This window comes from Protopterus annectens, chromosome 3.part1 (assembly GCF_019279795.1).
Source record: "Protopterus annectens isolate FY-2018-M chromosome 3.part1, PAN1.0, whole genome shotgun sequence".
Classification (NCBI taxonomy): Eukaryota; Metazoa; Chordata; order Ceratodontiformes; family Protopteridae; genus Protopterus; species Protopterus annectens.
Genome location: NC_056732.1, coordinates 217,317,384 through 217,332,876, shown reverse-complemented (window position 1 = coordinate 217,332,876; position 15,493 = coordinate 217,317,384). Strand labels below are relative to the sequence as shown.

At 44.3% G+C, this 15,493-nt stretch overlaps 1 protein-coding gene across 1 annotated transcript in view; it reads left to right on the top strand.

Moving 5' to 3' along the window:
* The window catches only part of DNAJC13 (DnaJ heat shock protein family (Hsp40) member C13), a gene marked incomplete in the record, with an annotated part of 3,140,357 nt that overhangs the window by 2,080,629 nt on the left and 1,044,235 nt on the right, over window positions 1-15,493 (top strand). Inside the window, 1 exon segment of the mRNA XM_044066722.1 lies at window positions 2,555-2,756. Within this exon segment, the coding sequence (XP_043922657.1) occupies window positions 2,555-2,756 (202 nt within the window).

Here is a 15,493-nt window from a genome sequence, read left to right as displayed (position 1 = left end):
TGTCACCCTTAGTTGTAACAGCTGCATAAGAAGATTTGGAAAAATTCAGAACAGTTTACATCTTCAGTGTATGCATTGCTACGTCATTTGCAATTGGTAGATCTGGTCATTGTACTCAAAACAGTATTTATTTTAAAAGTAATGAAAGAATGAAACATTTAATGTCTAAAAGATTTAAATAGTCAAAGATTGTCTATCCCTTTGAATATTGAGGAGAATACATGTATGTAGTTCTAAAAGAAATTTTAAAGCTGGTTAAGACTACTCTGCTTAAGTGGCTTGACCAAAATGGTTACCTAATACCTAGGTAGTCTTGAAGAGGGTTTAAACAGTATGTGATGCTGCTCTGCTGTCATGTTGCAGAGGTATAACACCTTTAATGTTGCCCAGACAGCCACTGTTCAGTTAGCAGCTACAGGACCTGGAAGGAGTGGGGGTGGGAGGATGCGAGTCAGCAGCTTATAACTTGCCCAGCCTGATGGGAGAGAGGAGGCGTGCTGCTAGGGTGAATACTCAGTGTGAGATTTGGGTGGAGCTGCCATGGTTATAACCACGTCATTTGGGGATGTTTATGCAGGGAAGCTTGCTGCGTGTTTCTCCATTGAAGACTGGCTGGTACAGAGTTTCTCAGAAAATTCTAGGGATTTGAGTTCCTGGTGGTGGGGGGAGATCAAGATGATTATAACTGTGTAATCAGTTATTGTAACAATAACAATCTGTCCTCTGCCCTCTTCTTAGACTTATCCAAGGCCTTCGACATGGTGGATCACAAAATGCTAATGAACAGTTTGGAAGCCCAAAGCGTAAACAAACAGGCCCTCCAATGGTTTGAGTCCTACCTACAAGACAGGCAACAGGCAGTACTGTGGAAGGGTAAACTCTCCTCTCACCTCCCCATCAGACTTGGAGTCCCCCAGGGATCAATACTAGGTCCCCTTCTTTTTTCCATCTTTATAAATGAACTTAGTGCAGTCATTCCAGAGGCTACCTGAATTCAATATGCAGATGACTCAGCCTTGATCTGCTCTGCCTCCTCCCCTACAAACCTTGCCACAATAACCCAAAACACCTTCAACAAGGCTGAAAATTGGCTATTAAACCAACGATTAATACTAAATCCCAACAAAACTAAGTTACGTCTCTTCACCCCAACAAATAGGACCAAATCACCATCATTCAACATAACAGCTAATAATGGCACCATCATCTCCCCAGTAACCCAAACTAAACTGTTGGGTGTCATGATCGACGACAACCTTAGGTTTGATGTATACATCAATCAAACCATAAAAACTATCAATAAGAAATTTGGCAGCCTCTATAGGATCAGATCATTCCTAACCCCGCAAGTAAGAACTGCTTTTGCCCGCTCCCATCTTCTATCAACCCTTCTCTATGCCTCCCCTCTCCTCCCCCACCTGAGTAAAACCGATCTCAAAAAATTGTCAACATGCTACAACCACATTGCTAGATTTGCAACTGGCACACCGTACCGGACCCACCACTGTCTGAACCTGAATCTCCTGGGCTGGCTGGAACTACACCAACTCCTCCAGCTCAACCAGCTCATAGTTGCCCATAAAATAATCCACCACCCCAGACACTACTCCAGCCCTCAGAAACATAATCCACCCTTATAGTAACAATCGAACACTCCGCTCATCCACCAAACTTCTAGTACTTATGACCAAATCAAACCACGCTGCAGGTGACTCGCTCTTCGCCAACTCTGTCGGTAAAAATTGGAACTCACTACCAGATGGCATTACCCAAGAATCTTCGCCAACGTTATTTAAACACAAACTTAAAAGCCACCCTGAGTCACATTGCTTATGTCCCTGTACCAACCCTGACTAGTACCCCTTCCACCCTCTCCACCTCACTTTAACTTCAAACAAATTACCCTAACAGTCCATCCAGACAAGTTGATCAATCATATTAACTAATCTAGGTATTATTGTCTAAATAAAATATCCTAAACCCTAGGTAATAAGGTAACAATTACCTACTACCACAACTTAAAGTATGTCTCATGCCTCATGGATGGATGTATTCTGCTATGCCTGTAATCAGCCTGTATGTTCTGTAACTGAAATTATTGTACTATCTATTTTTTCTTTCTGTATTCACTGTTACTTAATGCTATCTACCTAAAATTTGTAAATTGTTATGTGTCTGGAGCTTTTCTCCCCGGGACTCCGCTGAAAATGGATATGTATCCAGTCGGACCATCCCGGTCAACAAATGTAAAATAAAATAAAAAATAATCAACTCTTACATCATGGGAGGAGAAAATGGGCTGGAGATGGTTTTCATCGTCATAAGAAACAGGCTGGGTAAGTTGTGGGGGGCTGATGGTCTGCAGACAGAAGGGGTTTAAAAATAGCTGTATGTGATCCTTTCCAAAGTTAAGTAAAGTAGAATTAAGATATTTGTTGTACGGTTGTAAAAATTAAGATATTTTTAAGAGAGAGATTTGTTTTAGTTTTCCATCTCTTAATAAAAGTTGGGCATGAATGTGGTTTATAACTGAATTATTTTTTGTCTGTTTCAGGCGTTTAATGATTGAGAAGATTGCAGCCCACCTTGCCGATTTTTCTCCTCGCCTTCAGAGTAATACAAGGGCACTCTACCAGTATTGTCCTATCCCAGTCATCAATTATCCACAGCTGGAAAATGAGCTGTTTTGTAATATCTACTACCTCAGACACCTTTGTGATACAGTTCGATTTCCTGATTGGCTAATTAAAGATCCAGTAAGCTTCCATTTCTGCTTTTTTAATTACTGTTGACTAATCTTTTTTTAACAAAATTAATAACTTTGAGCCTTCAACAAAAAATGCTTGATATGGATGAATATTACTTAAAACCATTTATTTAATTGGGCATTTTGCTGTTGACATGCTAGACATTTATTGTGAGTGCTTCCTTTATCTGCCTTAACATCATTTGAGCTTCTGCTTTGACCATTATTCCCATTGTTTTGTCACCTGATCTAGACAGCAATTTTCTGTGTCCCTAAGAACATGAGGATGATAAAAGAACAAAACGTCATTCATGCAGTCAGCTCAGCAGTGAAAGCAATGCTGAGTTGCTAACTTCTATATTGAGTCAATGCTGACACCACAGTGTATGCACTGATGCTTGGTAGATGCTAGTTGTATGCATGTTTTGTCTGTGTATTACCTCCAAATCACATCACTGTTGGCTAGCTTGAATAAGGGGGATGTTATTATCACAAAGACTGTGGTCTTTGCAGAGAAGAGTGGTGTAGCATCTGCTCTTTTTTTTTTGTAGGAGAGCCAGGTCTCAGCTGCTCAGTCCACCTCTTTTTTGTCTAGCTGTTTTGCTTCAAGACTGCCTATCAAACTTGGATTGTTAAGTGATGTAGCCAGGAGCAAAACACATATGTTGGCATGCCAGCATAACTGCAGGTGATGTTCTTCGAGTTTCACTGTTGCAGTCCTGACTTATGGGATTTCCTGCTTCAGAAGCCCTTGGTTTGCCTGACTACCAGAGTAAAAAAACCCTTCCTCCTTGGGCTGGCGGACACCCGTCCCTGATGTCAGTATGGTTGGGTGTACAGGGAGCCAGCCAACACCATATCATCAGTCTTTCTTGCTGTCAGAGCCTGAAGCAGTTGTGACTATGTGGGTCAGTCCGCACCAGAGTCAGAAATCTTCTAAAGCTAAGTACCCCATTGGGGAACTCTTTTTCTTGCATGTCAGCTAACGTTACCAACTGTTTCCGCTGTGGTAAACAAATCTCACAACGACTTTCATACCTTGTGTGTCACTTGTTTAGGCCCAAACCACAATATCCCTAATTGCCATCTGTGTACCCATTTCAGTTCTTGGACTGTAAGGCATAGGGCCAAAATCTTATCTAAGCACCCTTGTCAGCAGTCTGTTTTCCATCACACAATGGTGTCAGTCTGTCATCCCGAGGTTGAGCTTCTTAAGCGAATGAAGGAAAAAAAAGACCGAAACTTAGAGCATCTGATGACAGCCTTTCTCTGTCCATCAGTCCCCCAAGACTCATTATCACAGAAGGAGGAGAGGAGCCTTCACAAGCCCCCTTATGTGAGCGAGGTGGTGGCACAAGGCCTCTGTCGAGACCCTTTTAGAGTCTAACTGCTGTCGAGTCCCTCAGCCTTGACTCAGGCCTTGGCATTCAGTTCGTTGGTTGAGTGCGGAGTCAGTTTGCAGACCTTGGCTTCCGGAAAATGATCCTCAACCGATGACGTGCCTTCGGGGTGTCTGCCACTGTTGGTTATTTCTTTCAAACAGACTCATATCAGAGTAGCGGACATGCACAGGCCCAAGGCCAAAGCTACACCTAAGAAGAGTTTGACTTCTGGTCCTGTGTTTAGGCCTACAGGCTCCCACCCCACAGGTTATCAGCAGGATTTGGTCAGGTTGGCAGAGGACCTTATTTCTTTAGTGAGAGAGGCAGGCAGCCCCCCCCCCCCCTCAATGTTCACCAGGAAAAAAGGAAGAGAGACCCTACACCTGAGATGTTTTTAGAACCTCCTTATTCAGATGAGGACTATGATCAGGAAGACTCTGCCCTTGAAGATGAACCCCTCCTTACCTCTTTTGAGGATTCTAAATCAGAAGAGGTTTTACCTTCTGCTTCACCCCCTGAGGACATTACCTTTGGGGGGAGACACTGCACGTCATGAGAGAGTGTTTCCGGTGACAGGCACAGGAGTACCCCAAATCTAAACTGAGGATCAGGGAGTTCCTTGATCTCCCACAGCACAAACCCTTGGCTTCCCCTCCAGTTTTAGAAGTAGAAGAAGATGACTTCATGCCATCATCTCTCAACCCAGACTCTCTTCCCCTAGCCCCTCTTAAACAGGTTTTACAGGGTATTGGACTCGCACACATTCCTTTTAAAAAACCCTCTGCTGACCCACAGCTTTTCACTCCTGGAACCAAAGGAGTTATGCCTAGTACTTCAAAAAATCCATTACCTAAGGACAAAGAACGCAGGGCCCTTGATAAGTTTGGGAAGAAAATTTACATTTCCTCTACCCTGGCCATGAAGGCCCTCAACTGCCAGTTCTATATGATAAAATATCAGCAGAGTATTTTGGATAAAATGAAGCAAAAGATATCCTCCCTGGAGGACAAGAACACCTCCAAGGAATTGATAGATCTCTACCATTCCAGTTCCCAGGTAGCTAGGCACTCCTTGCACTGCAGATATAATGCCCTAGAGGCATCCACCCCAGCTGCTGTCCCTGACTAGGTCATCAGAGGGCATGCTTGGCTTAGGGAACAGACATTACCAGAACAATCTAAACTACTAGATGCACCCCTGGATAAGGATTCCCATTTTGGACCAAAGGCTGAAGCTGTGTTAAAAAAGATGGAGGATAATGCAAAATCCATACAAACTGTCACAGACTTCCACAAACCACCTAGGTTCAGATGTTCTTCGTGTTTCACTGTTGCAGTCATCACATTTGGGTTATCTGCTTGCAGTAGCCTTCAGTCGGCCTGATTATCAAAGTCTTGGGTCCTATGTCTGTTACTGTCATCTTCCGTGACGTCAGGTAGTCAGGGGTATTAAGCATGCAGCCAATGCCATTACATCAGTCTTTCTTGCCGTTCGGTGCCCGAAGCAGAAGCAGTTCGCAAGTGCCAGTTGGCCGACTCCTGAAATTTTTTTTTCGAGTTTCAGAACCGAAGTCTTCAACTAAAGCTAAGTACCCCGTTGGGGAAACTTTTTCTTGCTCTAAACCGATGTCAGTAATAGTCAAATATCTCATAAAGAGTTTCATTCGTACTATATTCCTTGCCTAGGCCCTGACCACAACGTACCTCGCTGTCAGTTTTGTGCCTTATTTAAACCACGAACTATTCGTCATCGGTATATTTTCGCTTCTAAATATTTTGGTGCTCTGTTCAATTATCCAGATATGTCCTCTGTAAGCCACCCGACTACCGACATTCCGAAAAAATGCAAAGATAAAGACAGAGACCTAGGTCTAGTCTAGGTCCAAAGCTGCTGACGACGCTTCTCCTGATCTAGTCGCCAGTTCGCCGGTACTCAGTGAGGTGCTTTCACAGCCCCTGATACCAGCTATTTCAGATACGCAGGCCTCTACTGAGCCCCATTCGGAGTCCGGTATGCCGTGAGATGCTTCAACTGTGGAACCTGCGGATGTCTCTACCTTGGATGGGTCCAGAGCTGCTGTGCAGGCACCGGCTTCTGAGGGTGTATTTAGGCCTACTGACTTGCATATTAAACTGATGCCATCTTCTTCTTCAAGGCCTAAAACTCGAAGCATGCCTAGGAAACCGACACCCATACCGCATGGTCAGGCCTCTATGCCTAAAAAACAAATGAAAAGAATGGTTAAATACCTTATTACTTTAATCAGAGGAAGCCAACCTTCCCCCCTAAGAGACCTAAGACTAAGTTTGTTTATGATACTTCTGACCAGGATTCTGAACTTTGTCTCCTCTGATGACCAGGATTTACCCTTTTCTACCTATGAGGATTCTGATGTAGAGGAATCTATTCCCTCTGCTTTTCCCCAAGATGATTTTTCTTTTGATGAAACCTTGCATACTTTTAGGGAGCATTTTCACTGGGAAAGCCAGGATTACTCTGATTCTAAAAAGAGGCTTAGAGATTTCTTACTCCTGCCCCAACACAGGACTTTAGCTATCCCTCTTGTGCTGGACATTGTTTGACAATGCCTTTTCGGAATCTAGCTTGGACCCTGACTTTTTACCTCCTGCTCCCAGAAAACCTGATAGATATTACAGGGTTCCTGATTCTCACAAGTTCCTTTTTAAAAATCCTACTGCGGATCCTGAGACCATTTCACAGGGACCCAAGGGCATTAAGGCTAACCCTGCCAAAAATCCTACTCCCTCTGATAGAGATTCCAGGGCCCTAGATAGATTGGGTAAGAAATTATACACCTCTGCAACCTTGGCTATCAGGGCCTTAAATTGCCAGTTTCATTTAAGTATCAGCAGCATATTATTGGATTGCTTAAACAGAAAATGATGTTGATTCCTGATTGTGCTGAAAATCAGGATTTACAGGATTTAATGCATTCTGCTGAACAGGTTGGAAAATACTTTGCAATATGGTTTTGATTCACTAGAGGCATCTTGCAGGGCTGCTGTTACCAGGTCTGTACTTAGAAGGCATGCTTGGCTTAAGGAGCAGTCTTTGCCAGATCATGTTAAAACTAAATTGCTGGATGCTCCCTTAAATCAGGACTGCCTGTTTGGCAACAAAGCAGAAGAAGTTCTTAAAAAGATGGAGGAAAAAGCTAAATCTATGCGAACTGTTAAAGATTTCTTAGAAGTGCAGCCTTCAAGATTTTGTAGGCATTGGCCCTCAAAAAATTGGTTCTTTCCTGCCCCTTCCTGGCCTTCTCAGTTCAAACCCAGAACCTGCACAACAACCAGGCTTCAGTCCCAGGGTACATACAAGACTAAGCAGTGGGGGGCTCCCACTTCCAAATCAGGGAGTAGTAAGACTCCCCCCTATGGTAAGCTGTCTCAATGACTTAACTTTAAAACTTCCAAGCACTTCTCAACTGACTGCTCCTTTAGGGAGAAAGATTGCTCTGCATGCAAAAAACTGGGAACTCATTACCCAGGACAAATGGGTTTTAAATGTAGTTTCCCAAGGATACAGATTTCACTTCCACACATTACGCCAAACGGTTGGCCAGATCTACCCCCAAATCAATGGGCAGAGGCTCAAAAGCAAGAACTGTCTCTTAAGATTAAAGGCTATCTAGACTGTCCCAGAAGAGGAAAAGGGACAAGGTTTCTACTCAAGACTTTTCCTGGTACCCAGAAAAGACAACGCATGGTGCCCTATCCTGGACCTTTCTATCCTAAACACCTTTTTGGTGATTCCAAAGTTCAAGATTCTAACTCTTCACCATTTGCTTCCCATGATAGGCAAAGTTGCCTGGTTGGCAATACTGGATTTAAAGGAAGCCTACATCTGCACATCCCAATCAGGGAATCTTGCAGAAGATACCTACGCTTCAAAGCAGGCTGCATGCACTATCAGTTCTCTGCACTGCCCTTTGGCTTATCTACTGTGCCCAGGGTATTCACAAAGTGCCTAGCTCGTCATTGCATTTTGCAGGTAAAGAAATATTCAAATATACCCATACCTGGACGATTGTCTAATTCAGGCAGAAAGCCAGGGCATACTTTTGAATCATCTGGCATTTGCTCAAAAGGTGCTAACTTGTCTGGTGTACACCATAAACGAAATTAAATCACAGCTGGTACCCTGTCAACAAATTATATTCCTGAGAGCAAGCTTGAACACAACTTCCCATATGGCTTTCCTCACGCTAGAGAAACAAACTCATTTGACAGCTTACTTCAAACTAGTGGCCACAAAAACCCTGCTATCTGCAAGGCAAATACTGCACGCATTGGGGTTTATGACCTCGTGCATTCTTCTAATTCCATATGCAAGACTGCATATGAGGAAACTACAATGGTATCTAAAAAGCCTATGTTGTCAACATTCTTAGGATCTAGAAGCAATGATTCCTATCATACATTGCCTACGGTTAGAATTCTTTTGGTGGGCAGAAGCCTGCCACCAAAGCAAGGGACTACCATTCACTTTACCCCCTGCCACCCAAACCCTAACAACAGACTCATCAGACTATGCATGGGGGGGCTCACCTGGCAGGGAAGTGCATTCAGGGCAAATGGAACCCAAGCCAAATGCACCTGCATATCAATCTAAAATAATTGTTAGCTGTACAGAATGCTCTGACAGCCTTCAAGGACCACATTCTTCCAGGACAATTAATGGTAAAGACATACAACACCACTATGTGGTACGTAAACAAGCCAGGGGGGGGGTGCCCATTCCTACCCCCTCTGCAGACTAGCCATAGCTCTGTGGAGCACAACCTTGAGCTGCCAAGTGCATTTACAGGCTCAATTCCTGCCAGGAAAGCTAAATACACTGGCAGACGGACTAAGCAGAAATCTCATGGACCCACACGAGTGGGAACTGGAACCAAAGACTTTCAACATGTTGATAAACAAATGGGGGAGCCCAGATATAGACCTGTTTTATGCCTTTCCTCCTCTGCCTCTCCTCTCCAAAGTACTACTAAAGATCAAACAGGACAAACCAAGGATGATACTGATTACACCAGACTGGCCACGTCAACACTGGTGTACCCCCTCTTGCGCAGTGTCTCACAGCTAGCCCCATGGCACCTGCCTCAGACCCCTACCCTGCTGTCACAGCAGGAGGGCCAGATTCTGCACCCCCAGCTTCAAACCGTGAACCTGGCAGCCTGGCTAATTACCTAATGTTTCCGTTACCATCCCTCAGTAAACAAGTGTCGGATGTCATTTTGGAGGCAAGGAGGCCTAGTACTAGAAAATCTTATGCTGAAAAATGGAAAAGATTCTGTGCCTGGAACGAAACTCAAGGGATGGCCACAGCAGCACCCAATTTACCACAGATTTTACAATACTTAACTGAGATGCTTCACAAGGGCCTTTCCTTTTCCTCCATCAAAATTCATGCCTCAGCCATTTCATCTCATTACAACACAGAACTTACCCCTCTTTTCTCACCCACTGCTCAAGCAGTTTCTCAGAGGGACCAAAAACTTAAAACCACCCTGAAGAGCCCCAATTCCAGCCTGAGACCTTAACTTTGCACTGGAAAAACTCACTCTGCCTCCTTTTGAGCCAGCTGCAAGTGCAGAGTTCAAATTATTTTCTTGGAAAACAGCTTTCCTTTTAGCAATCACTTCAGCAAGAAGGGTATCTAAATTACAGGCCCTTATGGCAGTGGAGCCTTTCATCATCTTTCGTGCGGACATGGTGTCCCTCAGGACCAATCCCTCCTTCATGCCCAAGGTTGTATCCAGTGTGGCTCTTAATCAATCCATTCATTTGCCAACCTTCTTTTCTAATCCATAGAACAAAGATGAATGGATACTGCACTCCTTAGATGTGCACAGGCAATTTAGATTTTACTTGGACAGGACTAAACCTCAAAGGAAATCTGAACAACTGCTGGTGGCATTTGCTGCAGGGGCAGATGGGAAGGCTATTTCAAAGCAAACCATTTCTAAATGGATAGACCATTGCATTCATTTCTGCTATAAGCACCATGGAAAACCTATCCCACAGGGGATTAGACCCCATTCAACCAGGGCTTCATCTACCTCTACAACCTTTCTCAGAGGTGTCCATACCAGAGACATCCTAGAAGCTGCTACCTGGAGTTCTGTACATACTTTCACCAAGCATTACCATTTGCCAATTTTCTCTAAATCCAGAGCTGGCTTTGCCACTGCAGTCTTGCAGGGCCTTATAGCTGGTCCTAATGCTATCTAAATTCCTCCTCCCATCCTTAGCCTTGGGAATGTACCCAAATGTGATGACTGCAGCAGTGAAACATGAAGAACATAGTACAGTTGTGTACACGTACCATAAATGTAGATGTTTGAGTGTGTTCACTGTTGCAGTCCTGGTTACCCTCCCTCCAGCCCCCTGACATCTTTTGGCTATACCTCTACGCTCCTTTACTATGCTTAAAAGCTTTTTGGTGTATTTGCTTTTTTGTTGGAGGTATAACCTTGTGTGTGTGTGTGTGTGTATATATATATATATATATATATATATATATATATATATATATTTAATTGCTTCCCATTAAGGGGCACCTGACATCTGAGGCAAGAAAAACTGATGTAATGGCATCGGCTGTATGCTTTATACCCCTGACTACCTGACGTCAATGAAGATGAGATAGCAACCGACGCAGGACCCAAGACGTTGATAATCAGGCCGACTGAGGGCTACTGCAAGCAGATAACCCAAATGTGATGACTGCAACAGTGAATACACTCGAACATCTACATTTATGGTAAGTGTACACAACTGTACTTTTCCCACTAAGTATCGGTCCTTTCCTTCCCAGTAAAACCCATCAAACCCATTCAGAGGAAAACCCAAAGAGAGAGGCCTCATAAACAGTGGCAACAGTATTGGAGGGCAAGGCAGTGGTCCTCAGGAACACCCAGGCTGGGGAGTTCTAGGCCACAGGGCCCTAGCAGAGATCAGCAATGACTCTTCCCCCACCCTCAAACATAAACAAGATAGGAGGAAGACATTCCCTATTCAAGTAAAACAGGAAACTCATCCACTCTGACAGGTGGGTTCTGGAAGTTATCTCATACGGCTTCAAGCTCAATTTCAAAGAAACATTAAGATTCTCAGGCCACAAAACAAAGGGCAGAGGCCATTTCTCAGATTCACAACCTGTGCTCTCAGAGCTCTCTGGAACCAGTACCAGACCACCAGAAAGGAAAAAGGTTTTACTCCAGGTTATTCCTGGTCCGAAGGAAGTAAGCCTGTTTGGCACCCCATCCTAGATTTGCCCATCTTCAATCAGTCCCTCCTAGTTCCAAAATTCAGAATGCTTACACTTCAAAAGCTTCTTCCCATGATCACTCCTCAGGTTGTAATGGTCACTTTATTACTGAAAGATGCCTTCTTAAACATTCCTATGGAAAAATCCAGTCACTTTCGATTCTCTGCACTTCCCTTTGTCTTGTCTACTGCTCCCAGGGTCTTCACAAAATCCTTGGGCACTGTGATCGGCTTCTGCAGAACAAGAGGTGTCTAAATGCATCCTTATCTGGATGACTGCCTCATTCAAGCCACAGCTCAGTCAAAACTCCTCAAGGATCTGGCCTTCACCTAGACCCTACTGTCTTCCCTAGGGTTCTTCATAAACCTCAGCAAATCCAACACAAACCCTTCCACCGGGATAGTTTTCCTGGGAGACTCTGCTGGATTCCTCCCTCCTGAAGGCCCTCATTCCCCCCAGACAAGGCATCCTTCTTAATCCGGTACTTACAAAACATGCAGAGGCAATGCCTTTCAGACAGGGAATTCCTCAGAGCACTGGGCTACATGGCATCTTGTGTACTAATGATCCCTTTGGCCAGGCTGTACATGAGTGAGCTTCAGTGGTACCTCAAGAATGTGTGGTGCCAGCACTCACAGTCTCTGGTGACAGAAATCCAGCTAATTTACTAGCTCATGGAGTAACTGGCATGGTGAGCATCAGCATGTGCACAGAACCAAGGTTTCCCCTTCAGGTTCATCCCTCAGGGCCAAACCTTAACCACGGATGCATCAGACACAGCCTGAGGAGCCCATTTCCAGCAGCTTCTGTCCCAGGAAAATGAGAAGAGTAGTTCAGACATAAGCACACATCTTGGAAGGAATTGATGACCGTACAGAAGGGCATGATGGCCTTAGAGGATCACTGGAAACCAGGGGTACTAATCATCAAACATGACAACACAACAGTCATGTGGTACATAAACAAGAGGCACCCACTCCTATTCTCTTTGACGGCTGGCACTGCAGATACTGGAGACAGCCGATGCTATGGGGTTGCACCTGATAGCTCAGTACCTTCCTGTGGGTTGGAACACTCTAGCAGACCACCTCAGCAGACACTTAATGGATCCCCATGAGTGGCAGCTGCATCGGGAAACATTTCTCAGCATACTCCAGAAACTGGATCCCCTCAAATAGACCTCTCTGCCACTGACAAAAAAATGAGTAAAAAGATTTTGTTCCAGGAACAAACTTTACACAGCTTGGAGGACAGATGCCCTCTCCTTCCTCTCAATCCACCTACTTCTTTTTGCATTTCTCTGCCTCTCCTTCCAAGGGCCCTCCTAAAAGTCAGGGCAGAAGGATCAAGAATCATCCTGATAGCCCAAGACTGGCCCAGGCAGCACAGGTACCCCCTGCTACTGAGTTTGATCAAAGAAAAAGTTTGAAAGTTACCTCAGAGTAGATCTGCTGACTCAGGCAAAGCTTGTGCATCCCAACCTGCAGAATCTCAAACTCTCAGCTTGGATAATTCAACAAAGTTCTGTCCTGAACACTCCCTGTGTAATTAGGTGCTTAATGTCCTCAGTGTCTAGAAGACCCAGTACTAGAAAAACATAATCTTCCAAGTGGAAAAGATTCTTCATTTGGTGTCAACAGCAAGGCCTCAACCCTGTCTCAACCAACATTTCAGCCACTTTTGATTACCTAGCTATCTTGATGGACAAAGGCCTTTCCTTTTCATGCATTGAGGTGTGCACTTCTGCCATTTCATCACACATCTCTGCTCTTCTTCCTCTCTTTTCCCACCATCTAATGAAACAGTTTCTTAGGGGAGTGCTGCATATCATACCTTCCAGGAGGCAGTCCACCCATCCTTGGGATCTCAACTTGGTTCTACAAAAGTTGACCTTGCCCCTGTTTGAACCAGCTGCTTCCACTGATTTTAAATTCTTTACCTGGAAGACTCCCCTTTTACTGGCTATCACATTAGCTAGAAGGATCTGAGTTGCAAACCCTCATGGCAGTGGAACCCTTTCTTATATTCCACTCAAGGTGGTCATGGGCACTTCTCTGAACCAAGTCACATACTTGCCTACTTTCTTCCCTAAATGTACATAGGCAACTTCGCTACTAATTTGACAAGACTAAAACTGTCAGACAATCGAAACAACTGTTTGTTTTTCCTTCAGAGCCCAGGGCAAAGAAAATTGTCTCCAAAAAAACTGTCTCCAAGTGGATCTCTCACTGCATTTGCTTTTGTTACACCTCCCATGGCAAAAAGCATCCTGAATCTTAGGACTCACTCTGATAGGCCCACTTTTCCCACCACTGCATTCCTGAGGGGAGTACCTACCAAAGACATTATTGAACCAGCTACCTGGTCATCAGTACATATCTTTACCAAACACTTCCACTTGTCAGCCTTCCCCAAGTCCAGAGCAAGATTTACCATTGCTATCTTGCAGGACATACTTTCTTCTCCTTAAGGCACCTACCACCCTCATCTCTGCTTTGGGAATCATCCCATAAGTCAGGACTGCAACAGGGAAACACGAAGAACATAGTACAGTTGTGTACACGTACCGTAAATGTAGACGTTCCAGTGTATTCACTGTTGCAGTCTTCTTTCCCTCCCTCCATCCCCCTATTCTCCTTACAGCAACAACTTATTTCTCTGTCCACCTCTTCCAGAGGATGCTCTGCAGTGCTGCCCTACAGGTGTCCTTTCCTCTAACCTCGTCCCTTACTCAAGGTTTGTCTATGGAGTTCCTACATTCTAGGGGCAAGAAAAAACTGATGTTATGGCATCATCTGGCTCCCTTTATACTCAACCATACTAACGTCAGGGTAGGGTGTCCATCAGCCCAGGGAGGAGGGAATTTTTTACTCTGGTATTCGGGCCAACCAAGGGCTTCCAAAGCAGGAAATCCCATAAGTCAGGACTGCAACAGTGAATACACTTTAACATCTACATTTATGTTAATTGTACACAACTGTCCTGTCTGTTAGAGTATCATGTAGTAATATTTATGTATTTTTGCAGACAAAAGTCCACCAATAGAATTGTCACTGGGACAGTACTTGTAAAGGTATGACTGTATATAAGTCAGAAACGATAGAGCTTGGGTCACAATTGTCTGTGTTGATGTTGCACCAGTAGAGTAGCCAGTGATTTCTCAAACTTACTGAATAAGTTGAAGATTAAGTGAATGACCAGAAGGTAGTTGTTTTTTTTTTTTTTTGCATTAACTTTAAAATAGTTAGAGGGAACATTCCTTTCTCTTTAACAATTACCTGTTAGTAAGCGTCACTTTCTTAAGGGGTGGTGGTTAGTGGATGGTTGAGCCCTGCCCTCTCCATTTGTTTCCTCTTGCTTACAGTGTGGTAGATTTTTTCTTCATGCCGTGTGCATTTACCTTTGGTCTGTTGGTTAGTTTAACATTCTAATCTGAAGTAGTTGACTTAATTTGCTCTTCAACCTGTGGGATTCAGATCCGAATTGGATCCAAGATGGCTGCATCATTAGCATCTGATCCAAGCTCCAAGCTCCTCCCCTTGCCCATAATGCTCCCCTGTCTCCTCCTTTCCCTCTGATCTCGTTTGCCTCTGAAAAGCTACATTTCGTGGTTGCTGAGCTCCAGGCTTTTTTGGATAAGTTTTCTGCCTTTTCCCTTTCAGATGTGAGAGTAGGCTCTTCTCTTAGCTTTTAACCTCCCTATACCCGCGTTGTCTGTTGTTGTTTTTTAAGTTTAAAAAAAAAAAAAAAGTAAAGTAAGTAGTAGTTTTCCCTTTGGCCCTTTGAATGCTCCCTCTCCTCTTTGAGCGAGTGTGTGTGTGTCTGTGGAGATATGTGGAGTTTTTGTTGTGTCCTAAGATGGCTGAGATCCCCAAGCCATTGTTTAGGAAGTACACGGAGTATGGCCATAAGCTGTCTCCAGCCGATGGCCACACTGTGTGTAGGGTGTTTGGCCAAGACCCACTTACTTACCTCCTGCCCTATCTGCGCAGGCTTCAACCCGCGGGCTCTGAAGGACAGGAGAGCTAAATTAATCATGAAGGGCTTGCGCCCTTCATCGGGGACAGCTGTC